The sequence below is a fragment of the Lissotriton vulgaris genome, chromosome 1_1 (assembly GCF_964263255.1).
Source record: "Lissotriton vulgaris chromosome 1_1, aLisVul1.2, whole genome shotgun sequence".
NCBI classification, from domain to species: Eukaryota; Metazoa; Chordata; class Amphibia; order Caudata; family Salamandridae; genus Lissotriton; species Lissotriton vulgaris.
In genome coordinates, this window is record NC_141685.1 from 808,600,019 (window position 1) to 808,624,595 (window position 24,577).

The 24,577-nt window shown below is 48.0% G+C and overlaps 1 protein-coding gene across 9 annotated transcripts in view; it reads left to right on the forward strand.

Annotated features, from left to right (window-relative positions):
• RC3H1 (ring finger and CCCH-type domains 1) overlaps positions 1–24,577 on the forward strand; it is an 828,931-nt gene that overhangs the window by 662,109 nt on the left and 142,245 nt on the right. For all 9 annotated transcript variants that reach the window (XM_086956761.1, XM_086956804.1, XM_086956790.1 and 6 more), the window contains 2 exons: positions 12,670–12,760; positions 24,457–24,556. In XM_086956761.1, the coding sequence (XP_086812887.1) occupies positions 12,670–12,760; positions 24,457–24,556 (191 nt within the window). The remainder of the gene's footprint in view (positions 1–12,669; positions 12,761–24,456; positions 24,557–24,577) is intronic.

The following is a 24,577-nucleotide window of genomic DNA, read 5'->3' on the forward strand; positions in this document are numbered from 1 at the left end:
ACCACAGGGCGATTGAAGACTATATTCACCCAATAGATCCCACATACCAACCTGATACCCAGCCATATCTAACAAAACCATCTCCCCAGATTCGAATATTGGCGTTGGTCAACTGTTAAATAGAGCTACTCTCTACCATGGTGTTCCCATGCATTCAGACCCAGCAGACGAAGACTTTCTTCTAGACACCTTCAAACAGTCACAAAAAACTGTTCAAATTCTACCAGTGATAAACGGGATCATTAAAGATGCTCCCAACATATTCAAAGACCCAGTCAGAGCTAGAATTCTTAATCCCAGAATTTATCAAATAAATAAGCCCGCCCCTACTGATCCCACCTACATCAAAGGACAGCTGCCCTTAGACTCACTAATCGTAAGTAATGCAAGGAAACTCTCAAACCTCTGGTGATGCACCACCTCCGGATAAAGAATCCAAGTTTATTTTTTTTATAAAAACTTTTTATTGAAAAAAAAAACAGTCATAGTTGCAGTATTCCAGAGGGGTATAACATTCCGGTAACTCATCGTATGAAAGTGCATTCTTACAGTTATTAAGGATTGAGGGGGTATCCAAGACTGGTTTTACTCATCGCTTGATCATCTGTGGATGATGTACAAATTTCTCCTCTACAGCCATTCCAGCCTCCCCATTTTTTATCCCACTCTTTAGGGCAACCTCTTTGTTTGTAGACTGTTTTCTCAGCAATCATACATTTGTCCATTTCTGCCACCCAACCAATTGTCATCGGCAATCTAGTGGAGCCCCAGAGCATTGCTATATCTTGTTTGTTTCACAAATAGGTATCCCAGAGCTACCCATTGCTGCTCTATTTCTGACAAGTCCGTGGGTTCCCATACATTTAAAAGTCCCAGATTTGGTGATAGTTGAATGTGTTTACCTAGTGTGTCTGTCATTTTCTTAGTTGCTCTATTCCAAAGAGGTCGTATGTGGGAGCAGTCCCACAGGACGTGATAAAAGGTACTGTCTAGGCTGCACCCTCTGAGGCACAATGCCTCGCTTCTGTTACCTATTTTTGCCAGAAGGACGCCGGAAAGGTAGGACCTGTGGAGTATGTTTAGTTGTATCAGACGGAAGCAGTGGTTTATGGCCGTTCCCCTGGGGGGACATTAATGCAGTCTGCCACTCGTCATCATCTAAAATTCCCAGGTCTGCCTGCCAATGGGTTCGAAGAGGCTGAAAGGCGTCTGGGAGGTTGTTGCCGAGTTTGCGGGGGGTACAGGATATGGCTTTGGTCAAAAGTGGTTCTGTAAGTAAGCGATCCTCTAAGGGGGGAGGCGTCTGACAAGGATGGTAGGTCAGGGACAATGGCAAGGATACCATGTCGGACTTGTAAGTATCTGAAGATCCTCCCTTGAGTGAGATCATCTTTGGACTGTAGTGCTTTGAATGCAATGATTTTCCCCTTAACTACCAAGTCCCCTAGGGTATTAAGTGCGATAATGTCCCACTTATCAAATTCCTTATGAAAGCAAAGCGACCCAACCTCTGTGTTGACCACAATGGTGTGGCTTTCGTCAGGATATTTGCCCAACTCAAGCGCTTAATAGCGTTGTGCCAAATTGCCACAGTGTGTGACATAGGCCCCAAATACCGTCCTTTACGAGGTTTACTGTATAAAGCCCCCATGTAACCCTCTTGACCAGTTTGGTATTTCTCTAGGCGGAAGGCTGGGTTAGTCAGGGTACCATAGATCCAGTAATTGACTGCTAGTAATTGAGATGCCCAGGTGTAGATCTGGGAGGGCGATACCCCCATCTTACCACCCCTTGGTAACCTTCTGTAGAGCGATGCGTGATGTTTTACAGTCACACAATAAGGTACGAAGTTCCCCTTCTATGGTGGTGAAATAATTGTCTGTTATAGGGAATGGGCAGTTTTGGGGTGCCTATAAGAAACGGGGAAGTGCTAGCATTTTAAATAGTGCTGCTCTCCCCAGGAGGGATAGAGGCACCGATTGCCCATGTCTCACATATTCTTGTAGCCTCTTAAGGGGGCCCAGAAGTTTATGCTCGTAAAACAGTTTGGGGTTGGGTGTAATAAATATGCCCAAGTATTTGAAGCCCCATGAGGCCAAATCTAAGTTATTAGATGCCTCCGGCAAGAGAGTTGCTGCACAAGCAGCTAATCACTGGCGCATAGCCAACACACAAGCATTACTTGCTAGATATGATAGGGTTCACTATGACCAACTAGAGCACCTATTACAACATCTATCTGATCAGTACAGAGACCAGGCAAATGATCTAATTCAAGAAGGCAAAATAATCACTATTGCATCAATCAAATGTGCCCTTGATGCAGCTGATACAGCCTCTAGGTCCATTAACGCTAGTGTGCTACTCAGAAGACATGCCTGGTTACGAATCTCAGGCTTTAAATAGGAGGTACAAACAACTATCCTCAACCAGCCGTTCAATCATGACAACTCTTTGGACCGGCTGTAGATAGCACTCTATAAAAAATGAAAAGGGACACAAACTGCAAAATCCATGGGAGCATTACTGTCTCCTACTACACGTGGTTCCTTTCGTCGTTCCTTTTATAGAGGAGCATCCAAAAGCATTGGAGCAGACACTGCCTTCTCTTAATACAAAAACACCACGCAAACATCCCCAGCAGAGGATATGTTAGAGAGAAAATAATAACAAGGGCAGAGGCCGAGGTAACAACAACACTCGCGCCTCCCCCACTAATAAACAGTGACTCCCCCCCCCCCCCCCCCCCCCCCCCCCCCACTCCCTCCAGACCATTCCACTCCAGTCGGAGGGAGATTCTCACAGTTCCTACCTTTCTGGAATTCCATCACAACAGACAAGTGGGTAAGACAAATTATCCAGGATGGTTACTGCCTAGAACTTACAACAACCCCACCCCCTATACCACCCAAACAGCGTCCAATGTCCACAGAATACCTCACACTCTTAAAACAAGAGATTCTCTCACTGCTTCAAAAGCAGGTAATAGAACTAGTTCCAATACAACATCAAGTAACAGGGGTTTACTCGCTGTATTTCCTAATCCCCAAGAAGGACGGTACTCTAAGGCCAATATTCGACCTCAGACCACTCAATCTTTATATACAGTCAGATCATTTTCATATCATCACCCTCCAACAGGTCCTCCCACAACTTCAACTAGGCGACTTCCTTGCCACACTAGATCTCAAGGATGCCTACTGCCACATTCCCATACACCCTGCCCACAGGAAGTATCTACGGTTCGTAGTGGACGGACAACACTATCAGTTCAAAGTCCTTCCATTCAGGGTAACCACTGCACCCAGAGTGTTCACAAAGTGCCTTGTGATAGTAGCTGCACATTTAAGAAAAAAACAGATCCATGTCTTTCCATATCTCGACGACTGGCTAATAAAAGCCAAATCGTACAACCAGCGTGTTCATCACACTCATCAAACCATCCTGCTGCTTCACAACTTGGGATTTACAATAAACGACCCCAAGTCAAATCTTCAGCCCTCCCACAAACATTGGTATCTAGGAGCAACACTGGACGCTTCCAGAGCTCATTCCAGCTAGACTGGCCACTATGCAAACACTCATAAGCAGGTTTCAACTACAACATTCCCTCCCAGCAAGAGTATTCATGCAGCTCATAGGAATGATGGCCTCTTGCATCTTTATCGTTCCTCATGCAAGACTTCATATGCGCCCCATACAAGAATGCCTAGCACGTCCGTGGAACCAGGCTCAAGGACAACTAACAGCCGCACACATCGCTCTCTGCAGTTGTGGAACATAATAAACCTGTACTAAGGGCAGCCGTTTCTAGAGCTGGTTCCACAGATAGTGCTAACAGCAGACGCATCACTCAGTGGCTGGGGAGCCCATCTCCTAAACCACACAATTCCAGGCAAATGGACCACTCAACAAAAAGTGCTCCACATCAATCACATAGAACTACTGGCAATATTTCTAGCATTAAAATCTTTCTAAGTAAATCTATAGCACAAGACTGTCCTAGTCCGGACGGACAACATGACAGCCATGTATTACATTCAAAAACAAGGAGGCACTCATTCTTTGCAGCTGTCCCAGCGCGCACAAAACATTTGGAGATGGGCCATAGCACAAAACATATACCTTCTGGCAGAACATCTTCCAGGAGTTCAAAATAAGATTGCGGATCTGCTAAGTCGAGAGACACAGCAGATGCACGAATAGGAACTTCATCCCCGAGTTCTTCAAACATTTTTCCAAATGTGGGGTCAACCAGACATCGATATGTTCGCCACACACGCAAATGCAAAATGCCCAACCTTCGCCAGAGGTTTCCACACCCGTTGTCCAAAGGCAATGCGATATGGATGAACAGGTCAGGCAGGTTTTTGTATGCTTTTCCACCACTCCCACTCATTCCCCTAATAGTACGCAAGCTCAGGCAACAGTCTCTCAAGATGATCCTGGTGCCTCCCACATGGGCACGCCAACCGTGGTCCACAAGACTACTAGAACTCTCAGTAGTTCTCCAGTATTAGGGGTGTCTTTCATAGATTCACATGCTTTGAATATTCCCCGTCGTCGAAGTGGGAGTCCCACGGTACATAAAAATAGCAAAAATGCTAAAAATATAAATATTTGTGAGAACATAAGAAAAAACTAGAAGTAAATACATAACTGAACCTCTAAAACAATTCCTCCATAGGAATACATAATAGAGAAAGAAAACACTTGTAACATATCATTGTCATTATGTTAGTGCAAACTACAGCCAATCCGGCGCCAGCACCCTCTAGAACCTTCTCCTCAGAAGCTCAAGCCCTCAGATTTTCTACCGCACATCGTGTGAAGGGAGTCTCCCTGAGCTCTGCTCAGTTTTTTCCTCAACTCCTTCTTGTTTCCTGAACTTTCATCATGTCAAGTAAGAAGTCTTTATTCCGACCTTGCTCTTCTTGTTAGAAGTTGCGTCTTTTTAAAGAGGACCCCCACAAGAAATATATTTGTCTCTACCCTGAGCATGAAGTTGGCAGCTGCAAGTTTTGTAGAACCTTTTCTAACAAGACTCTAAAGGAAAGAGAGGGTTGTCTCCTCCTTTGGCTCCAACGTCTTAAAGACAAGGTTTCTGCTCTTTCTGATGCTGAGAGTTTTCAATCTGGACCCTCCTCTACAGCCTCTAAGCGTGGTAGTATGCAGGATATGCCTTCTCCTTTTCTAAAAAAAAGAAGAAACTGGCCCTGCCTTTAGCCTGTGTAGTGTCCCCCACCAGCTCCTACTACTGCTGCGCCCACGAGACCTGGCTCTCAGGCGTCGTCTGCTGCCTCACAGCGTGTTTCCACACCTAAACATGCTTCGTCGTCCGTCGACGGGAGCGTCTACGAGCGTTCCGACGACGAGATCTGCAGTACATAGTCAACGACACTGACGACGATGTCAGCTTTTAGCCCGTCGACGACGGGCTCGTCGACGGCCTCTACATCGACGAGAGTTTCTTTGGCCTTTCAGACTGTCTCGTCGACGATTCCTATCACCTCGTCGACGAAGAAACCAACATCGTCGACGAAATCCATCAAAAAGTCTTCGTCATCGAGCCTACCATTGATGCTGGATTCATTGAAGTCCTTTTCATCGACTGCCTTTCAGCACCGTCTACGATAACAGCGACGACACCGTCGATGGTGGCACCATCTTCTTTTGCCTCGTTGCCTCTTGTGCCTTTATCTACTTGAGTTTCTGCATCCGTTGGCACCGATCCGTCACACCATCGCCGTCCACTGCCATGCCACCAGCTGTCTGCTCCTGATCTGCAGCCTTCTTCACCTATGTTTGCCACGACCTCTGAGCCTGACTCGGACTCTGGTAATGATGTGGATGACACTTTCAGGGCGGCCCACAGTCAGTCTGATCTCATCATTCAATATCAAGATTCCGGCAGTGATGACGAAGGTGGCGACCTGGAGTCTCATGCTGAGGAACAGTTCGTCCAAGTTCCAATGGCTACTTTGCCTTTGTCTTTGATTTCAAATCTCCAGCATATGCTGGACGACTACAACCGGCGTTTTCCACCAACTCCACAAGGTACTCCTAGCCCGTTACTGCTGCAACCGCGACAGCTCCGCCAACTGTTCCGCCACCTTTGCCATCGACGCCTTCACCCCAGGTTCAAACGTCGGTCAAGATTCACACTACTGTGTATCTACAGGATGCGGATGATGAGGCGATTCCAGAACAGGAGGACGGAGAGGTCCACAATGACACGGATAATGATGATGCCTCAACCGGCATGGCAGAGTGGGACAAATACCAAATGCAGACGCCCTCCCCTCAACCAGGAGAATCTGGGGATTCCCCTCCATTCGATATTGCCTTTTTTCATCTGTTGATGGATCGAGCGGCTCAGAGCTTTAAATTGCCAAGGACACAGAGAGAGGAGGACTATTTTCTTTCAAACAAGTCCACACGGTTCCAATAATCGATTTTATATGGAAGAAGGGAGTTGAGCTCATGCAGGCTCCGAATTCGTTACCTGCCCAAGTACCGTGCCTTTAGAAGAAATCTAAAGCCCCAACTGGTTCACCAGCATGCCTGGTCTCTCACCCTAAGCCGGACTCGGTTGTAACTCAAGCGGCACAGCGTCGGGCCCGTAATCCAGTGTCTCCAATCACCGCACCTCCAGATAGAGAAGGTTGGCGCCTAGACTCCATTGGACGAAAATTCTCCACCATGGCTTCCACTACAGTACGGGCGGCGAATGCCTTAGCCATCTTGGGCCGCTACGACCGGCAGATGTGGTCGGACATATCTGCCCTACTCAACCTCATCCCGGACGCTTCCAAGGCAGACGCTCTGCAACTCATCCAGGACGGACAAAGAGCATCTGAAGAGGTGATTGACTGCGTAGTCGATATTGCGGGCACTGGTTTCCGCCAGCTTGTTAGTGTGGCTGCCTTACGACACCAGGGTTGGTTGAAGTCCACCTCCTTCCGGCAGGAAGTTCAATCCAGGGTTGGTTGAAGTCCACCTCCTTCCGGCAGGAAGTTCAATCCAAGATCCTTGATATGCCTTATGATGGGGAATCGCTGTTTGAATCTCACGTTGACGAAGCTTTGGAGTCCATTAAGAAAGACACTGATACGGATAAATCACTGGGCACTTTGCAATTTCGGAAACAGCCATTTCGGGGTGCACACGGACGTAGCACTTCTTCCACTTTTCGAGGAGGACAATCTCAATATCGCTCCTACAATCAGAGCAACCAACGTTACTCTTCCAATCAACAGCAATCAAATCGGCAGCAGTCCTCAAAGCCTTATAGGGGAAAGTCATCCTATCGGGGATCCACCCCCAAACGCCAATGACTTTTGTCATCCCCAAAGTGGTCGAATCTGTTTTATTCTCAGTGGTCCTCCATCACCTCGGACCGCTGGGTTTTGGACATTGTGATGAAAGGTCATACCTTAGAGTTCGTCAAGATTCCTCCTCGTAACCCACCGTCTGGCCCGCCTCCTCCCCATCTCGAGGCGCTTTACCATCAAGTCTGTCTTCTTGTTCAGAAAGGTGCAGTCGAAGTTGTTCCAGTGTCTCAGAGAGGAGAGGGTTTTTACTCTTGTTTCTTCCTCGTACTCAAGAAGACGGGAGATTGGCGTCCAATTCTGAATTTGAGTGCTCTCAACAGATACCTAAAGAGTCAATCTTTCCGCATGCTGACACTACTGGAGATCCTGCGTCTTCTGGCCAGCAGTGATTTCATGACCACCATAGACCTTCAAAACGCATACTTTCATGTCCCAATTCTCCAACAGCATCGCAAGTACCTGCGCTTCAAGGTGGGACAGATACATTATCAGTTCAAGGTGTTGCCTTTCGGACTCCGCTCCGCCCCTCGTGTGTTCACGAAGGTGTTGGCTCCTGTGGTGGCTCACCTACTCCCCCGAGGCGTCCAAATTTTTCCATACTTGGACGATTGCCTCCTCAAGTCTCAATCACGTCATCAACTGATCCAAGACACTCATCTTTGTCAAAATGTGTTTCAATCCCTCGGCCTCGCCATCAATGTCAACTAGTCACAGTTTGCACCAGCGCAAACCAGAACTTTCTTGGGAGTGATCTTGGACACTATGCTTTCAAAGGCGTTCGTTTCACACAAACGACAACAGAAAATCCTCCGCCTAGTGTCTCTCATTCGATCAAGGCAGTCCATTTCTGTCCGGACGTTAAAATCATTTCTGGGGATGGCATCACCTTGTATTGCACTGATCCCACATTGCAGTCTGCGGACCCGTCCCATTCAAGAGGAACTGTACGTACAGTGGCGTCAGGTCTCCGGATCTTTCAACGACCAAGTGGCCATTGCAGCTCGCATGAGAAAGGGCCTGTGCTGGTGGGCACAGTCGACAAACCTGGCGACTGGAACATCCTTCCTCGTCAACGCGCCAGATCTCACGCTCACAACGGACGCCTCTCTGGACGGCTGGGGTGCTCATCTTCAAGTTCTTTCCATCAAGGGCAAATGGTCTCCACCCCAACGCTCTTGGCATATCAACAGGCTAGAGTTGATGGCGATCTTTCTGGGACTCAAGTCGTTTCTTCCTGTAATTCAAGGGGAGTCAGTGCTTATTCAAACGGACAATACCACCAGCATGCACTATGTGAACAAGCAGGGCGGGACCAAGTCTCAACGCTTGTCTCGACTGGCTCAGTCGATTTGGGATTGGGCTCTACGTCATCCGATAACCTTGACGGCAGTTCATCTGCCGGGCGTTTCAAACATTCTGGCAGACTCCCTCAGCAGGTCCACATCGTCGACACACGAATGGGAGCTGCATCAGCCGACTTTGGATCTTGTGTTTCATTGATGGGGTCGCCCATCTCTAGACCTCTTTGCGACACCAGAGAATCGTGCGGGAATGCCCTTTTGATCGACTGGTGCGATCTATTCGCTCACGCCTTTCCGTCGATCCTGTTGGTACCACGGGTGCAGTGGAAGATGCGGAGGCAGCCCTGCCACATTCTATTGATCGCCCCTCGATGGCCCAGACAGGCGTGGTTCTCGGAGTTGCTCCTGCTGTCCCAATGTGAGCCCATTCCTCTTCGTCCTCGTCCAGACCTCGTGACGATGGACAGGGGCCAGGTTTGCCATCCGGATCCATCCACTCTACAATTGTCGGCATGGAACCTGAGCACCTTGAGTTCGCATAACTTAAATATCTCGCAAGACTGCAGACAGATCCTCGCTCATGCTAGGGCTCCGTCTACCATCAAAACTTACAAACTCAAGTGGAAGAGATTGTGTCTGGTGCATGGCAGCAAATATCCATAGAATCCACTTTACTCCGGAGCAGCTTCTTCCATTCTTTTTGAGTGTCGCTCAATCTGGACTCTCGCATGTTACTTTGAGAGTTTTCCTAGCTGCAATCTCTCGCTTCCGGCAGGATGGCTCCTCCTCCCTCTGTTCGTCCATAATTACCTGCCAGTTTTTCAAAGGGCTTTTCCGGAAGTTCCCGCCTATTCGGTGCCCTCCTCCACCGTGGCATCTCAATGTTGTTCTGTCGCAACTTATAAACTCACCATTTGATCCCATCCATAGAGCGGACATTAAGTTCCCCACCTGGAAGGTTGCTCTTCTTCTTGCTCTGACCTCATCTTGTTGTGTGAGTGACCGCCACGCCTTTACTATCAAACCGCCTTATCTTCAATTCAAACCTGATGGCGTGGTGCTTCGCACCAACCCATCTTTCCTACCCAAGGTGCCTACGGACTTTCATCTAAATGAACCTGTGTTCTTGAAAACTTTCTTCGCTGAGCCAAAGTCTCCGGCTGAGCAGCGATTGCATTCCTTGGACATCAAACGATGCCTTAAATTTTACATTCGCAGAACTGCCTCCTTCCGCAGGTCCGACCAACTGTTCATTGCTTATGGACGACTGCGTCAGGGGCATCCCGTTACCAAACCAACGATTGCCCGTTGGATTTCTTCGGCCATTGCCTTCTGCCATCAACAGGCTGGCAGGCCTTTGCAGTCTTCGGTGAGGGCTCATTCTACGAGGGCTATGTCTTCATCCACTGCCCTGTTTGCCGGTGTGTCATCAGATCTGCCGTGCAGCGACATGGTCCAGCAGGCACACCTTCACCAAGCATTACTGCTTGGACACCATCAAGGAGGCGGATACCGCAGTGGGACAGGCAGTACTTCGTCATCTTTTCAAATAAGGTGAGCCTCTGTTCCTTCCTCCTTTGTATATATATTTTTTCAAAGATTGCTATTTCAGCTTCCATGACTGTATTAGTACTGTCTTCGTGCATTTCCATGCTGTGCTTAGCAATCTCATTGAAGGTTACTGCTCTCTATTCTATTCAAGCATGTGAATCTATGAAAGCCACCCCTAATACTGGAGAAGAACAATTGTTACTTACCTGTAAACATGTGGTTCTCCAGTATTGGTGTCTTTCATAGATTCACATGCGACCCACCCTCCTCCGCTCAGAGGCTCTCTTCTCCTCATGCACTCTGGGTCTACGAAAATCTGAGGGCTTGAGCTTCTGAGGAGAAGGTTCTAGAGGGTGCTGGCGCCTGATTATCTGTAGTTTGGACTAACATAATGGAAATGATATGTTACAAGTGTTTTCTTTCTCTATCATGCATTCCTATGGAGGAATTGTTTTAGAGGTTCAGTTGTGTATTTACTTATAGTTTTTTCTTATGTTATGTTCTCACATATATATATATTTAGCATTTTTGCTATTTTTATGTACCGTGGGACTCTCACTTCGACGGGGAATATTCAAGCATGTGAATCTATGAAAGATACCAATACTGGAGAACCACCTGTTTACAGGTAAGTAACAATTGTTCTTCCACACCATCAATTACGCCTCTCCCCAACATTGCTGACACAGAACCATGGAGAGATAAGGCACCCGATCCAGGTCAACTGAATCTAGCAATCTGGCTCCTGAAGTACTAGAGTTCGGTTATCTTAACCTCCCGCCGGACTGTATGAACATCATTAAAGAAGCCAGACGCTCTACTAATAGAGCTTGCTATGCAGCAAAATTGAAAAGATTTGTCATCTACTGCAATAACAATAACATTGATCCACTGGATGCTTCAATCCAGGACATCAGTTATTTGTTACATTTACAAAGATGTAATCTAGCATATTCATCCATACGGTTACATCTAGCCGCACTTGCTGCTTATTTACAAAACAGACAACACTTTTCATTGTTTAGAGTACCTGCAATTAAATCCTTTATGGAGGGCCTTAAAAGAATAATTCCTCCAAGACTACCACCCTACCCGGCGTGGAATTTAACCATTGTTCTTACCAGACTCATGGGTCCCCCATTTGAACCTCTACATAAATGTGAACTTCAGTTCCTCACATGGCAAGTAGCTTTCCTTGTCCCAAATATCTTTATTAGAAAGGTAAGTGAGATCCAGGCTTTAACCATACAAGAACCATTCTTACAAATACATCCTAATAAAGTGGTTCTCAGAACAAACCCAAAATTCCTTCCCAAAGTAATCTCTGCTTTTCATCTTAACCAATCAGTTGAGTTACCAGTGTTTTTTCAAAACCCAGACTCTGTGGCAGAGAGAGCTCTTCACACAGTAGACGTCAAGAGCCCTGCATTATTACATTGACAGGACTAAGCCCTTTCAAAAGACAAAACAACTGTGTGTTGTCTTCTCCCCACCTCATAAAGTAACCCCATCTCCAAAGCTGAGATTGCAAGGTGGATAGTAAAATGCATTCAAATATGCTATGAAAAGGCTAAACCCACATTAACAATTCCCCTAGAGCACATTCAACAAGCAAACTAGGGGCATCCATGGCATTCTTAGGGAACATTCCCTTAGATGACGTATGTAAAACATACCACACACCTTCACCAAACACTATTGTGTTGATGTGCAGGCTAAGCAACAAGCTTCTGTAGGCCAGGCTGTTCTTAAAACACTTTTTAATACTACTGCAACACATACAGGTTACCACCGCTAGGGAAGACACTGCTGTACAGTCTATGCATAAGTGTACAAGCTGCAGCTCATATGCCTCAAACGGAAAATGCTACTTACCAGTATGCATCTGTTCTTGGCATGTAGAGCTGCAGAGTTGTACACGCTCACCCGCCTCCCCGGGACCTGTATCTGTTCCAGTTTTTATCTTAATTAGATACTCACATGGACATCTATTCTATTTCTATAAACTCTATCATTTCCCGTCGTGGCGAAAAACAATCTGAAGATGGAGTCGATGCCCATGCGCACTATCGTCCAAGGGAGGAGTCACCTATCTCGTGACTACAAAAGACAACAAAGTGCAAGCATCCAAGCCCAACACCAGATGGCTATACATGCACAAGCGTACAACTCTGCAGCTCTACATGCCAAGAACAGATGCACACTAGTAAGTAGCATTTTACTTTCATTCTACTTTCTAGTGATCTATTGCAGTATTTAGTGTAACCTGCTATGTAGGAGGTTAGCGTTGGACTGAATTACAAAAAGCTCTACAAAGCTTTAATGATTTTGTATGTCTGAATGGCTTTGTCATCTTAATTGAGCTGTGGGTGTATGGTGTTGGATGTAATAATGGGATTAGACATCATTGCTCTTCCTACCGATGACCTTGGTCTCAATCTGTTCCTGAGTAAGCATGGCATTGTTTTTCTTTTGCTTTGCAGAATACAGTCCGTATGGCGCTCACAGTGGCTGGGCCGGTCCTGCATATAATGCCCACCAAAACATGTCTTCTCAGGGACACTTCACCGAGAGGTATGAAGTACCACTTACGAGAGCTTCAGACTGTTGGCCGCTATTACTCTGGGGTATCCAAGAAAATACAGATAATTGAGATTATTAGCATCTCCATCAAAATCATTTTACTTTGTAAAAGGCTAAATGTACCTCTGTAGTTTACTGTATTAAGTGCTGTAAGAAATTGTGTTCCAAGGATTTCTCCTGACTACTCTGATGTTGAGTGCATCCTGGATTTTCAGTGTTTGACGATGTAGGGAGCTTTGCATCCCGGGCATTCCCTCTGTCTGTAGTCCGTGCTGTAGCGCCTGTAGTCTGTGCTGTAGCGTCTGTAGTCCATGTTGTAGCGAGCTCTGGTACCAAGACTGTTCTTCCTATCTTAACATTTCGCTTCACCTTCCATCCTTCCTATTGTGCTGTTTCACCCCTTCTTCTTCTTTGTGGCACTTAATGGCCAAAGTGTGACTGGTGTTCCCAGTTGTGAGTTATGTACTTGCTCACTGACCCAGGATCCAAGTGCTCATCAGTGGCTGATATTCTAGTATTCCTTTAATCACCTTAGTTTGTTGTTCATACTGATCGTTCAGACCGAAGGTGCATCCAGTCATCCTTTCTCTTCATTGTGACTCAGACTGGTTAATTCAGGTCTTATATCATAGTCTTGGCTTTAGTAGTGCAGCACATGAAGGACTTCAACCCCTACAGTCCTTTATGCGTTAGTGTGGGATATGTCTAGAAAGTAAGACTTTTGTTTCCTCAGCAGAGTGATGAGCAAAGGTGACTTTTTCACAAAGAAAGCCAGTTGTGCCAGAGAGAGCAATGAGACTAGTGGATGTGTTACAGAGGTTGATCAAGGAGAGTGGCTATCCTGAGGAACAATGAAAGTTGTGTCCAGGGAGCATCAGGAGATCCATAGCTGTGCTCAAAGTCTGTGTGGCTGGGTGTCTGCTCCTATGGGTTTGTTAGGTCGAGCTTAGCAGTGCGCATGCGCTGCTCTGCGAGTCATGGTATATTCTCTGTCGGCTTTGACCATGTCCATCACTTATAATTGGCTCCTTGTAGTGCCCCTCGTAAAATCTTCCTGTTCTACGGTCCCTTTGTTGTCTTTGCCACGCCTTTTGACCATATTTTTTCAGCCCTGGCACCTGACCCAGTTACATGGATTAGTTCACTTTTCACCACTTATTGCAAGTTTGGCATACTGCTTTTTGTTTTGCTTCAGCTCGCATCCCGTCCTTACACCACCAAGCACCTGTTGCACCCTTTCGTGCTTTTATTGGCATCCCTGGCCAGTGTGCATCTGTGAACGCTCTGCACCTTTGTTCTTCGTTTCTTTCGCTTTTCATGCATATTTGTCTTTGAAACTTAGTAAGGTTATAGAAGGGGGATGGGAGCACACTGCCTCACCTCCCAGCACAGTTCGCCCACAGTGATTGCTTACTTGAATTATAGCTATAGTGGTAAACCAAAGTTGGTGCACCTAGTATGTTTATACCAATGCTCACTTAATGCCGGCAGCCCCTCTCCTCTCCTCTCCTCCCTTTGAAATTTTATTTTCGGTCTTTGTTTCTCCCATGCTGTCTGTCCCGCGTGGGACTTAAAGTATGCGCATAATAAAACAAGCATTTGCAATGCAATAGGTTTCACATTTGCAAGAGTTTGAGCTATTGGCATTGTAAATTACAATGCCTTTTATTTATCTATTTTGAAAAACAGATAAATAAGGCATTGTCATTTACAATGCCAAAAGCTCAAATTCGCAAAATGCGAGGCCTATTGCATTGCAAATGCTTGTTTAAGTCGGTGACCCTTTAGCATGTTCTCTTGGTGATAGGAGAGGTCTGTGCACTAAATCTGCATTTTAAAGTTTGGAATCCATCGTTCTGCAACCCTGACCAAAATCTCTGCGAATTTGGGAAACTGAGTACCATTGAGGCGGGATCATTAAATTAACCAGGTGTCTCGGTCATCAGACGCGCAATGCTCCCCTCCCGGGATTTATTTTAACAACCTCAGGGTTCTTCTACTTCTTGTTCACTGTTATAGACTACAGCAGATAAGTATCTTTTTAGAATGAAAACAAGAAACAGGATATGCTGCCTTTGTCATGTCCATCTGCCAATCTTATGCCTTGAGTGCTGTGAAATGCAAACGAAACTGGTGCGATAACACAAAATATTATTTGAATTGGGAATCACAGCTTCCTTACAACTTTTAAATGACTGCTCCTAGACTCATAGGGGTGGATACCAGTCAGGCACACTAACCTGCCCCGCTGAAAATTAACATTGGAGTATAGCCATAAAAAAAAGTATTGTATTATTAGAAAGGTGTTGAAAACGCTAATAGGCACTAGAAATAGATTACCAGGCACTTCCATGCACGAGTAAACGATCAGTGTTCATGTCTGTTGCAGTGACAGCCCTGTGATGCATTTGCAACATAAATACAAAATATCACTTCTACGGCATGGTGTGTATTTATTGATCCTGAAAGGACCGGTGTGATAAGCCAGCTGTTCTTGCAAGAGTAGACTGGTCCCGGCACATCAGCAGACAAGCACGTGACTCAGCAAACCTTGCCCTCTGTCAGCTGTGCAGCCTGAACTGAATCCCTTCAGATAACATATTACATTATCTCTGCACGGGCTCCCGTTGTCTGCACAGTGGGGCAATGCTTATATAGAGAGGGGCAGGAAAAGCGTGAATGGGGCAGAAATAGCAAGGCTTATAGCAACCTCAAGAGTTAAATTCAGTGTTACTCATTGAGGGGGCAGCAGGAAGAAAGGGAAGGGCCTTTGACAGCCAGAGTGTAAGAGCGGCAGGGAAGACATAATGGAGGGGACTGGCACCGACAATAGACTGAGAGTGCCAGGATCACACAGCTTAAGACTGAGAGGGCCAGGAGCACACAGCCAGGCACCGGTCACGTACTGACTATGGGCTCAAGAACACACACCGAGTACATGCATTTGTAATGCAATTGGTCTTGCATTTTCAAGAGTTTGAGCTATTGGCATTGTAAATGATGCTTTTTATTTGTATTGTTTTTGAAACCAATAAAAAAAGCATTGTCATTTACAATACCAATAGCTTAAACTCACGCAACTGTGAGATCTATTGCATTGCACATGCGTTTGTGCTAAAAACATTTTTTTAAAGCATTGGGCGACAGCATGTCCTGCCTGCAACAGCAGGCAGGAAAAGCTATTTGACTAAATCTTGCTCGAAGGCTGTAAGTTCGAGGCATGTGGGCTGCTGAATTCATATCTGTGCATAGATCGCCGCCTAGTGTTGGGTCCGGATGATTGCACATTGTTGTCCTGGAAGAGTCTTCGAAGTATCACGAGATAGGGGCTCCTCCCCTGGACTACAGTGCGCATGGGCATCGCCTCCATCCCCAGATTGTTTTTTTCCGCCATTGGGTTCGGATGTGTTTCGGTTCCCTCTGTCGGAACCGATAGTTGTTCAACTTTCTACTCGAGACCAAAAGGTCTTTAGGCTGGGCGTCGGTATAGTTGCGTTAGGGTTTCTTATCTGACTCTCAGCTCCGAACTCTTGCTACCCTTCCGCGTGCTTTCGGCGCGGACGGGCCTACACTACTTTTCTGCTATGGAGCGGACACCGTTTAAGAAATGCCCGGTGTGTAACTCCAAATATTCACACCTCGACGTGCACCCCGTGTGCAATACATGCTTGTCACCGGACCATAACGAAGACAGCTGCATGGCGTGTTCGAAATTCCGGTGCAAGAAGACTCTGAAGATTCGTCGAGCCAACAGGCTCCAGGCTAAGTTCTCGGCTACCGCGGCGCCCCCACCAGACGACATTTTCCAAGAATCTGTTGGAGACGAGGACGACGTACAAGGTTCGGAATCTGGTCCCGCGTCCGAAGGGGAGGCCTACGACGCGGGTGATGAGGACTTTGACGACGTCGCCGACGAGGTAGGGGACGACGAGCGGGCTATGCCACTGTTGGGGATAGCTCGGAGGAGGAGCATCCCCAACCAGACTCAGGGGTTAATCCCCTTCATACGGCCCAAGTCGAGGGATCGCCTTCGGGCCTTACCCAAGATCTACTTATAAGTCCTACGTCCCCGCCTCCGGGCCCGGTCACGGACATTTCTGAGGCGCCCTTCTCGTTAAAGAAAACGAAAGTGAAGCCGTCTGGTCACGCACCCTCGGATGCGAAACCGAAAGTGAAAGTTGCGCTGGGGCAGAAGGTTCTGGAGGCGTCAACTTCCAAAAAATTCAAGATGGCCGACCTGAAGAGCCACGCCAAGATGGCCGACCCGAAGCACTCGGGGTCGGCGCCGAAGGCGAAGTCAACCGGCGCGTCTGCGTCGGCGCCGAAAGGGGTCGTGGACCCGAAGACGGCTCCGAAGAAGCGTCAGGGCGACGACGCGCACAGGGCCCTTGGGGACAGAGCGCGTGAGGTGTCGGCTCCGAAGAAGGTGCCTGCCATCGATTCGGCTCTCGACGCGGGACAATCGCTCGAGCCGGTCAAGCCCTCTCCGGCCTTAACGAAGAAGGTAGCGGAATCCCTGCAACGGATACGGAAGGGCAATGTGGTTCCCGATCAGGACACTGTGGCGCCTAAGCTCACGCCAAAGCCTGCGAAGGCGCAGACGCCTATCCGTTTCACCCTGCCGCCCAAGTCGACGCCGAAGGCTTTCGCGCCGAAACTAGGCGGGCCCTCGAAGGAGGTATTGACGCCGAAAGCTGCCTTGGTGGTGTCAAAGCTTCGGCTCCAGCCGCTTGCTGAAGAGGAACGTCGGGAGGTCATCATCGACGCCAACACCGGGAAACTGTCTCTCCTCAAGAGGAAGATCACCACGGAGCCGGTGTTGGAACATTTTCGGATCCCTCTCAAAAATAAGAGGGACTCTGCAGACTCTTCGGCTCTGGTAGAACCTATGTCTCCACAAGCCCTGGGACACTCGCCAACGCATTCCGCAGCGGGCGATGCGGACGACGAAGACGCAGAGTACAACTATCCGGCGTACTCGGATCCGGAGGAGGTGCACGAACCTTGGTCGGCCGGAGGCGACCCGGAGGGCCCGCAGTCGGGCCAGGACACGCAACTTTTTGCGGCCAAAACGTCCCCGACAGAGGACTCGGCGGCCTTCAACGCTCTGATCGAGAGAGCTGCGACTAACCACGACGTCGAGCTCCACTCGGACCCTGTGGATGTGGACTTTTTATTTGACACTTTCTCAGTGGCTGAGAAGTCAGTAAAAATACTACCAATGCTTAAGGGGGTGCTCAAACACGCAACGGAGGTCTTCAAAGAGCCCACCCGGGCGCGTGTCGTCAACCCTCGCATTGACAGAAAATATAAGGCAGCGCCCTCGGATCCAACCTACATCAAGGGACACTTGCCACTGGACTCGTTGGTTGTTTCCAACGCTCGGAAGAGGGCGAACTCGCAGACTACTGGTGACGCTCCTCCCCCAGACAAAGAGTCCAAGATCTTTGAGGCCTCAGGCAAACGAATTGCTGCACAGGCAGCTAATATTTGGAGAATCTCTAACACACAGGCCCTACTTGCACGCTATGATAGGGCTCATTATGACACCTTAGAGTCACTACTGCAACACTTGCCTGGCCAGTACAAGGAGGCAGGAGAAATGCTGATTCAGGAAGGAAAGCTCATCACGAATGCATCTATAAAGTGTGCACTAGATGTGGCAGATACAGCCTCCAGGGCGATCAACACCAGTGTGTTGCTTAGACGGCATGCTTGGCTTCGAATTTCAGGGTTCAAACCCGACATTCAGACCACAATACTGAATCAAACTGTTAATCCTGACCACCTGTTTGGCCCTGAGGTGGATGCGACACTGGAAAAGATGAAAAAAGATACGGAAACTGCCAAGTCTATGGGGGCCCTCCAAAGTCAGCAGTTTCGGAGTGGTTCCTTTCGCCGCTCCAATTCCAGGGGCACCTCAAGAGGTCAGGCATCGCAGTCCACGCAGTATTACAAAAGTAACACCCAAACCTCGTACAGCAACAAGGGTAGAGGTGGCTACAGAGGCAATAGCATCAAGGGCAGGGGGCGTGGAAACAACAGCTCCAGGTCCACCACCGCCAACAAGCAGTGACGTCTTGTCACTGCCCCCCGACCATACAACACCGGTCGGGGGGAGACTCCAGCAGTTCCTGCCAGCGTGGAGATCCATCACCACGGACAGGTGGGTCAAGTCTCTTGTCCAGTACGGGTACTGTCTGGAACTTACTTCCATTCCACCAAACATACCCCCAAGGAGCCGTCCTATGTCCGGCGAGCACTTGACCTTATTGCAGCAGGAAGTTCTAGTCATGCTGCAAAAAGGGGCAATAGAGCTCGTTCCATTGCAAGAACGGGGAACAGGGGTTTACTCCCTGTATTTTCTGATCCCCAAAAAGGACGGATCCCTCAGGCCCATCCTGGACCTCAGGCCCCTAAACTGGTACATTCTCTCGGAGCACTTCCATATGCTCACGTTACAGCAAGTGCTCCCCCTGCTTCAGCAGGGGGACTTCCTGGCTACACTGGATCTGAAAGATGCATATTTTCATATCCCCCTGCATCCTTCCCACAGGAAGTATCTCAGATTCACGATTCAAGACCAGCATTACCAGTTCAGGGTTCTGCCGTTCGGGGTCACCACGGGGCCAAGGGTTTTTACAAAGTGCCTAGCGACTGTGGCGGCGCATCTCCGTCGCCAGAACGTCCACGTCTACCCCTACCTGGACGACTGGCTCATTCAAGCAAAGACAGAACAGCAGTGCGTCGACCACGTGTCACGCACCATTCATCTCCTGCACGAGCTGGGATTCTCTCTGAACTACCCAAAGTCCAATCTCCAGCCCGCCCACGTGCGACAGTATCTGGGCGCGACAATAAACACTCTGGCAGCCACTGCGCAGCCAAATTCAGTGAGAATCGCCAGTATACAGACGCTGATCCAACGATTCAGGCCTCAGCACTCGCTTCCAGCGAAGGTGTTCATGCAGTTGATAGGCATGATGGCCTCCTGCATCTCCATTGCCCCGCACGCGAGACTACATATGCGTCCGCTTCAGGAGTGCCTTGCACGTCAGTGGACTCAGGCTCATGGGCAACTGACAGACCTAGTGTTGGTGAGCGGTCGGGCATACAACTCTCTGCATTGGTGGAATCCACAAAACCTTTGCAAGGGCCGACCATTCCAAGAGCCTGTGCCACAGATTATCCTGACAACGGACGCCTCTCTCCAGGGATGGGGAGCGCATGTACTCCAGTACACAGTGCAGGGACTCTGGACACTACAGCAAAGGAAGATGCACATCAATGTGTTGGAACTGATGGCAATCTTCATGGCCTTGAAGGCGTTCAAAGTACATCTGTGCAACAAAGTCGTGTTGATCCGGACGGACAACATGACGGCCATGTACTACATTCAGAAGCAGGGAGGCACACACTCTCCGCAGCTGTCTCATCTGGCTCAGAGCATGTGGAAGTGGGCCATTCAGAGGAACATCTTCCTCATGGCAGAGCATCTCCCGGGCAAGGACAATCAGATGGCGGATCTGCTCAGCAGGCACAGCCATCAAATGCACGAGTGGGAGATACATCCATCAGTACTCCAACCGTACTTCCAAAAGTGGGGTCATCCAGAGATAGACCTGTTCGCCACGAAAGAGAACGCAAAATGCCAAAGCTTCGCCGCCAGGTTCCCACACCCGCAATCACAGGGCAATGCGATGTGGATGAACTGGTCAGGCAGATTTGCGTACGCTTTTCCCCCAGCACCTCTGATACCGCTGGTGGCACGCAAGCTCAGGAAACACTCGATGAAGCTCATCCTGGTTGCTCCAACGTGGGCTCACCAACCATGGTACACCACGTTTCTGGAACTCTCCGTGGTACCGCATCAAAGGCTTCATCTCACTCCCAGCCTTCTGACGCAGAGCCATGGCGACATTCAGCACCCAGATCCGCAACAGCTCAACCTGGCGATCTGGCTCCTGAAGTCCTAGAGTTTGGCTACCTCAATCTTCCTCCCGATTGCATGGACATCATTAGGGAGGCAAGGAAGCCCACTACTAGAGCTTGTTATGCGGCTAAATGGAAGAGGTTTGTCATCTACTGTGTTAACCACGATATCGACCCGCTAGATGCTTCCATTCAAAACATCATTTGTTACTTGTTCCACCTATATCAGTGCAATCTGGCGTACTCTTCCATCCGCATTCACTTGTCTGCTATGGCAGCATACCTCCAGAATAGGCAACACCTGTCACTCTTTAAGGTCCCTGCTATCAAGGCTTTTCTGGAAGGACTCAAAAGAGTCATTCCACCAAGGACCCCACCAGCTCCTGAATGGAACCTCAATGTGGTTCTTACTAGACTGATGGGTCCTCCCTTTGAGCCACTGCACTCTTGTGAGCTTCAGTTTCTGACTTGGAAGGTTGCGTGCTTAGTAGCAATTACATCGCTACGGAGGGTTAGCGAGCTGCAGGCGCTCACCATCCAAGAACCTTTCTTCCAGGTGCATGCTAACAGGGTTGTGCTCCGTACTAACCCTAAATTCTTACCCAAGGTTGTATCTCAATTCCATATGAACCAGACAATTGAGTTGCCGGTGTTTTTCCAAAACCCAGAGACGCTGGCGGAGCGGATGCTCCACACCCTTGATGTTAAGAGAACCTTGATGTACTATGTAGACAGGACAAAAGATTTTCGCAAAACCAAGCAACTTTTTGTTGCTTTTGCCACACAACACAAGGGAAACGCTATCTCCAAAGCTGGGATCGCTAGGTGGATCGTGAAATGCATTCAAATCTGTTACGCTAAAGCTAAACGCACTCTCACTATCCCACCAAGGGCCCATTCCACCAGGAAGTTGGGGGCCTCTATGGCTTTCCTAGGTAACATTCCCTTAGAAGATATCTGTAGAGCAGCCACGTGGTCTACCACACATACTTTCACTAAACACTACTGTGTAGACGTGCATTCCAAACAGCAGGCAGCTGTTGGTCAGGCTGTTCTCAAAACACTTATTCAGACTGCTGCAGCTGGCACGGGCGGCCGCCGCTAATGGAGGGACTGCTATGTATTCTATGCACAGATATGAATTCAGCAGCCCACATGCCTCGAACTGCAAATGCTACTTACCAGTATGCATCTGTTCTTGGCATGTAGGGCTGCTGACATTCATATCGCCCACCCTCCTCCCCGGCGCCTGTAGCAGCTGCAGTATTCATTCATATGTATATATATATGCTCATAGCATGGTCATCACTCACATACTTCACTCCATCTCTGCCAATGGCTAAAAACAATCTGAGGATGGAGGCGATGCCCATGCGCACTGTAGTCCAGGGGAGGAGCCACCTATCTCGTGATACTTCGAAGACTCTTCCAGGACAACAATGTGCAATCATCCGGACCCAACACTAGGCGGCGATCTATGCACAGATATGAATGTCAGCAGCCCTACATGCCAAGAACAGATGCATACTGGTAAGTAGCATTTGCATTAAAGACTACAAAGTAACACACGTAACGGGGTGTCGCCATGGGAGGTTACAAAATGATACTAGACGGTACTAAAGAGGATCTACTAAGCCTATTGACCGATGAACAGCCACAGTTCACAGTGGACAATGACACAAGCCAATGAAAAATATGGGCGGAGTAAAATATTGTCATGTATGTTTAACTGAGTTTGCTGCTGTGGGGCGCACTCCCTGTAATGTGGCTGAGGAGGTTAAATTGTCCGATGCAGAAATCTGTGTGAAGCTTGCAAGTCGCATAAGCCTGCTCCAGTAAAGTATTTCAGGGTACGGGATTAATGTGCTGAAAGCAGAGCTTTGTGTATAAGGAGAGGTCACAAATGTAAATATGTTAAGTCCATATTTATTATGCTTGTTGGAAAGTGGATCCTGGCACCGTCTGAACTGTACCACCATGGCGTACACAGGCTGTCTGGCGGAAGCTTGGGGTGGCATTGGCGTGAGAGTCCAGGTAAAGGGCAGCTGCAGACACTGTCTGATTAACCAAGCCAAAGATCAAAGTGTAAATACAGAAATGGTGGCCAAAGATGAGACAGCCTGCCAACTCTTTCTTCAGGGCTGTCCAGGGCTCCATGTCATGCGTTACTCCTGACCCAATCAGTTTATTTTTTATTCCCTGTCATTTTGTATTGACTGGCTTGCAGTTGCAATCTTCTGTGTAATTGTGGGACTGCATGTCCCAGAATGCAAAGCGGTGTTTAGTGAAAGTCAGGCCTGGTTGGTGTTGTCACACATTATGGGTCACTTATCACCTTTGCATCTCATCTCTCATATCTGACACTTTCCTTCTTCCACAAACTCTCTCTTCCTTTCTGTTTTCCTCTACCTTTCTCTCTTCCTCTGTCTTCCCCACCCTGTTAATTGACTTACTCTCTCACCGGATTTTCTCCCACTCGTCTTCTCATCTACGACCACTCGCATTTCCAATAAGCCCACTGTCATGATGAGGGTGGCCAGGCCATCTTTTTCTGGGACTTGTTTTTTTAATTTACTTTTCTTGTTATTAGTGTGGCCTGCAAGTCCCAGCTTGTGCTCTTGGCAAAATACCTGGAATCCTGAAACTCTGTGTCTTGGTTTAGATGCGTTGTACACCTGCCTCTCTTATTCTTTGTGTGATCAAACCACCTGCCTCCCTTTTCGCTTACAGCATACTCTCCACTGTATCTCTGTCTATCGGCCTCACTTTTATTGATTTCTGTGCAGGTCTCTCCACAGCGTCTCTTCCCCTCACCCCAAGCTTTCTTACTCAGTCTGCTGTTTTCTCCCTATAATTTTCCTGCTGCCTCTTCCAAATTTCTCCCACTCCTCCCTTCCCTCTCTGTCTAGCTCACCACTTGTTCCCTTCACTTTCTTAAGTCTCCTTTCTGCTCTCCTGCACATCCTTCTCTGTGGTGCGGTCTCTCGACTCACCCACCTGCCTGTCTGTCATAAACTTCTCCTACTTGCCTCCCCCAGCTTTCTGTCTCACCTCTCCCCACAATCCCTCTGTGGTGGTTTCATGCAAAATGATGGGCTACCTACAGAGTGTGGCGAGTGCCCCTGAGACTCGTGTATCTTAGGGTCCAGGCTAAACTGTTTTAGGGACAGAAGCGTGTGTACCCCTCCTCGCCCCCATGCAGGTGTTTTAGGCTCCTCCGTTACACCACAGCGACCCCCTTTCTCTCAACTTTTGGTCTTCACAAAGTCACTCCCTCTCCCTTTCCCACCTTTCTCACCCACCTCTGTCTCTCAGACCCGCTGTTCCCATAAATGTTTCCTGAGGCAAGGATGAATTCCTGAATCAGACTTCATGAACGAGTGTGTAGTAATTGTATAGCTATTCAATCCCTGGTGGCACAGCACCCTGGATAATGTGTTGTATGACTAAACACTTACAATGTCCCAAAGGCAAGACCTACTTGCTAGGTTAATGCTTGTTTTTATCAAGGATTCTCTGTTTTCAGGAAATTTGAGGAGAAGAGCAGATTTGTCTGGAAAAAAGGATGGCTGTTTTCAGGAATGGATGTCATTGGTTGAATTCTTTGAATACTTGTTCTTGGTGGTGGAGCAAGACTGAATACTCCTTCTAGGGCTGTTGAGTTCTCTTTGAATGACCTCAGTCCACAGAAAGTATGTTATTTTTGATTTGTTGAGCTTTCGCATTTAATGTAATTCTATCTGTTGAATCATCAGCAGGGAGAGAATACCCACGTCTGAGAGGGAACAACTACGTCTGGAATTACAGCAACTCAATCATCAGATCAACCAGCAAGCCCAGATGAGAGGAATTGAGGTACAAAATCATAACGTTTAT